Here is a 4,653-nt window from a genome sequence, read left to right as displayed (position 1 = left end):
GATTGATGGCTAGATTTAGAATTCAAGTATGATATCAAACATTCCTATTCTGATTTAAATTGAACACATTATATGTGCAAGTACTTTCGATATCGCATGTAACTTGTTTTACCACTTTTGATTTCTTTATGGTGTATTTAAAGGTCCTCGAATTAGTGGTCATTTGTGTCATGGATTAAATAAATTTACGTTGTGGACTTATCATCTTGTGGATCATTTGTGACTATGTGGCTTTCGGGAATAATCCCTTCTTATCGTACCATTAAATGGAATATTCGGCTCTTGCGGCTTTTATAGAACAATTGCCTCATATGGCTTTAATGGATTGTCTTTGTATAACTTTGCGATGGTAAGTTCCACTTGTTGGACTAAGATTGGCCACTAGTTGAGTATGTTACCTTTAAACATCCTATTTGTTAGCCTCATGAGACAGGGATGGTGGAATGGGACGCTATGCTTGAGCTGTCGGCCTATGCTGGGTGACAAACCCCCCATAGTGACCTTTGAGCTTTCTTAAAATGATTATTTGAAATTGAAATGATAATGGTTGGGCTAATCATGCATTTCATGACATATGGTCTTTTTCGGGTGACTAGTTCTCCTTGGGCGTACCTTGAGTACTTTTCTGGGTGGCTAGATCTCCTTAGGCGATCTATATATTATTATGGTCTTTTTCAGGTGGTTAGTTCTCCTTGGGCGTACCCTTGTGTACTTTTCCGCGTGACTAGTCCTCCTTGGGTGATCTATATATTATTATGGTCTTTTCCGGGTGGTTAGTTCTCCTTGGGTGTACCTTTGTGTACTTTTCTGGGTGACTAGTCCTCCTTGGGTGATCTATATATCATAGTCTTTTCCAGAAACATGAGATGAGGCTGGTTTGGTCGAGCCTTGCCTTTGGCTCCTTTGAGAGGCAGCAGGTGAGCTCGAAGGTTACAGAGGATTGCGGCCTGTATGTTCATCCTCTCTGTTGGTCTTCTGTACGTGATGAGTCTGCAGTTGTTCCAACAGCTTTCTCATGGAGTTCATGTAGTTGTTCAACATTTCAACCTATTGTTCGAGGGAGTTTAGTTGACCTCCTTTGACATGAGATCGTTGACCTTGCTTCCCGGGGCCGGAATCAACCTGATGTTAGGAAGAGGAACCCCGATGACTATCGGGCTGCTCCGGGGGTGGCGTTAGATCAGGCGTAACTAGGGAGATTCGGGTTTTCTTCTTCCCTCTGGCCATTGTAGTTTCTCTGGTAAAGCAGGAAATGACTTTGATCTCGTTTTCCACAAATGACGCTAAACTATTAATGCGGTTTTTCAGTAGACCCTCCTTACTAGACTCTCGAGAATCCTGCATACAGAAAAAGAGACAAAGGAGACCTTGACTAGTACAGGGGACCCTCCGATGCCTAAGTCAGGACCTTGGGTCTTTAAAGGAGATGCTCTTTTTGGAAAAGAGTTACCTGTCGTGTTTTGGATGGAGTATGTGTACCTTTCAGTGACTAGAACCTCTTCTATTTATATCGGAGGGAAAATCACACGGTAGGAAGTTTTCCCGTTTAGGGCTCTTGATACTTCGAAATCTTCCTGCGCGGGTATCCGGATCCGCCAGGGATCTACCCAAGATAACGGACGTCCGAGATCCTCGGGACCCGATCTTATCTTCGAAGATCTTGGGAGAGATCTTCAAGTCGTTCGAGAGATCTTTGGGTCAATTGCTCGGGTAATGGTTCGTCGGCAAAGGCGACTGGTACCTTAGAAGTAGGTAATACTGAGCTTCTCAAAAGATCAACATTCACTCACTGTCGATATCGCTTACCGACTTTGTCGGAGGCTATGCCGAGCCATAGCCGACCTATGATCGTGCTGACTCACAGCTGACCTATAGTCGACCTATAGCCGACCTATAGTTGAAAGGGCCTACTCAATAGATCAGCCAGTAGTCATGTGGACTCATGGTTATATCGACCTACTTTATGGTTGACCTTTCGTTGTCAGTAGATATCTTGCGAGCAGCTTGATCCATTGGGTCTATGCTAGTTGTAAAGTCAACTCTTTTTATTGGTCGTTCCATTTTACCTCCATCAATTAAAACATACAATTGGTTAATAGTTAGATTTCAATTATATCCTTCTAAATACAGCCAGTGATTTCAATTCACATAAATTCAATGATAACTGGTCATGCATGGGCATTGATATTTTGGCAGAAATCATTCTTATCAGATAATTCATGTATTTATTTATTCCTTGCCCTTAGATTTCATTTATCCAAAAGTACATTCGATAAAGATTTTTTATTTATTTTTTAAATACCAAGATCACTATGTTGGAAGGTATTTCAATAACATAGTCCATACACATCTGGACACACAGACCCATGGTCTTGATCATCGAACCGTGGGTCCCACTCTCAAAACTAAAACACCGTTTATACTGTAAAAAAAAAGCAGTTCGCGGGCCATATAATTCCCCTGTATCGTTTAAAACCGAGAACAAAGGCGCGCAGTCGACCGAGCTCGCGATGGAAGAAAAAGAAGAAGAAGAAACTACCGTAGCTTTTAATTTCGAATACTCGAACGAGGACGACAATAACAACATTGCTACCGGTACTCGAGAGATCTGTTTGTCCGGCTGCGGCAGACCATCCTCCGTATGCATCTGTGCACACCTCCCACCCACACCCCTCTTAACCTACTCCCGAATCCTTATCCTGCACCACCCCCACGAACTACGCCACAAGCTTTCCACCGTCCCTCTCCTCTCCAAATGCCTCCTCAATTTCCAAACCCTAATCGGTCGCCGTCTCCGCCTCGGCCTCTCTCCTCTCCTCGATTCCCTCTACCACGCCGCCGCTTCCTCTCATCGTCCCCATGCCCTTTTCCTCTTCCCTGGTACGGACTCCTCCCCATCCGTCGATCTCCACGACTGGGCCGCTGCACACCCCGTGGAGCGAACCCACGATCTGGTTCTGATTGTCTTTGACGGGACGTGGAAGCACGCGAAGGAGATGGTGAGTGCCAGCCTTCCTTTCCTGTCTAAGTTTTCAATTCAAGTTTCTTTGAAGTATGATGTGGGGTTTGATGGTGAGAGCGCCTTCGATTCGGATCTTGTTCTGAGGAAGGAGCCGTTCCTTGGGTGCGTTAGCACGATCGAGGCCGTCGCTCGGGCATTGAGGATTCTCGAGGTCGACGGGGTCGAGATCGAGGAATGGCTTCTTTCGGTGCTTCGAGCTGTGGCTCAGTTCCAGGCTTGTCATTTCAAGCCCGTGAAGCCGAGGTCGAAGTTGTTAAAGAAGGGGAAACAAAATAAAAAGAAGGACAGTGAACTTGAATAGTTGGATCAGTGATTCGTGTGAGATCCAATTTTGTACCTGCACTTTAATTGAGGAAATTGTCCAAAGAAATATATATCGGCATTCTTGAAGGAAAGATGCCAATTCATCACGTTGTTACTGCATTAAATGTATCTTTATAGATTATCGAATTAGGGGGAATTCCTATGACCACTTTTGAATTTTGTTTGAACGAGGGATGCATTTGGATGTACAACTGCATTGACATGCGAACATTCAATTCTATCTATAAGGAATATGCGGTTGAGCCCTGAAGCGGATTGTGTCCTGCCTCCTGGATGGAAATTGGTCCAGTCAGGGGCTCTGTGGGGCCCATCGTGATGTATGGGTTTTATCCACACCAATCATCCATTTTTCCAGATCATTTTGACGATGTTAGGCAAAAAATAAGGCATATCCAAGGCTCATGTGGACCACACCACTGGAAGCAATGGTGATGATGATACCCACCATTGAAACCTTCTTAGGGGCCTACTGTGTTGTTTATTTGCCATCCAAACCTGTTCATAAGGTCGCATAACCCTGGATGAAGGGAAAACACAAATGTTAGCTTGATCCACAACTTTTTTTTTAATGGTGGGCGTTCAATCCCTACTGCGTGGCCCACTTGAGCCTTGGATCTGCCTCATTTTATGGAAAAATGGATAAATGGTTTGGCTAAAATCCATACATCACGGTGGGCCCCACAGAGCCCCTGCCTGGACCTATTTTTGTCTAGGCGGGGGCAGGACGCAATCCAGCCCATAGATTAGTGGGAGACTGGGTGTATTTCAACACTATGTCTTGGGTTCAAGCCTAGTTTACCTTTTTAAAAAAAACACTCAAGGGATTAATGAAATTATAATTGGTTTCCTATATTATTCATCATTAGGGAGTAGAACTCAAACTGTAGTTACATTCCTTTCATGTCCAACTTGATTCTTGAAGGTAACAAAATGGCTATTTAAGGCTTAAGAGAAACGGAATTACACTAATTCCTATCCCAAGATAACATGGTTATGCTGATCTTGTACTTTAGAAGGGAGGGAGGGAGGACTACAAACCAAGCAAAGAACAATTCTATTTCACTAGTAGAATCACTTACAGGATTGGATTACAAACTATAAGAATAAAAAAAGGACTTGCAATGGCTGGAAAAGGGCTGAAAAATTATTTTTAACTCCTTCAAAGTTGCTGAAAAATAAAAAAAGGACTTACAAGGGCTGAAAAAATATTTTTAACTCCTTCAAAGTTGCTGAAAATGTCTCTCAAAAGTTTTGTGGTGGTGAAGAAGTGCATATCCAAAGAGGGTGCTTCATGTTTTATTGACCAC

At 43.4% G+C, this 4,653-nt stretch overlaps 1 protein-coding gene across 1 annotated transcript; it reads left to right on the top strand.

Moving 5' to 3' along the window:
• Nucleotides 1–2,400: 2,400 nt before the first annotated feature.
• Nucleotides 2,401–3,494, top strand: LOC131225898 (tRNA-uridine aminocarboxypropyltransferase A). Its single transcript, XM_058221504.1, has one exon. The coding sequence runs from the start codon at nt 2,511–2,513 to the stop codon at nt 3,321–3,323; it is 813 nt and encodes a 270-aa protein (XP_058077487.1). The 5' UTR covers nt 2,401–2,510; the 3' UTR covers nt 3,324–3,494.
• Nucleotides 3,495–4,653: the final 1,159 nt, after the last annotated feature.

Source organism: Magnolia sinica, chromosome 14 (genome assembly GCF_029962835.1).
Source record: "Magnolia sinica isolate HGM2019 chromosome 14, MsV1, whole genome shotgun sequence".
Classification (NCBI taxonomy): Eukaryota; Viridiplantae; Streptophyta; class Magnoliopsida; order Magnoliales; family Magnoliaceae; genus Magnolia; species Magnolia sinica.
This window is presented reverse-complemented; position numbering and strand designations above follow the sequence as displayed.

Bases quoted from the DNA above. Each gene is read 5' to 3' on its own strand.
- LOC131225898 (XM_058221504.1), top strand. From the start codon at position 2,511: ATGGAAGAAAAAGAAGAAGAAGAAACTACCGTAGCTTTTAATTTCGAA.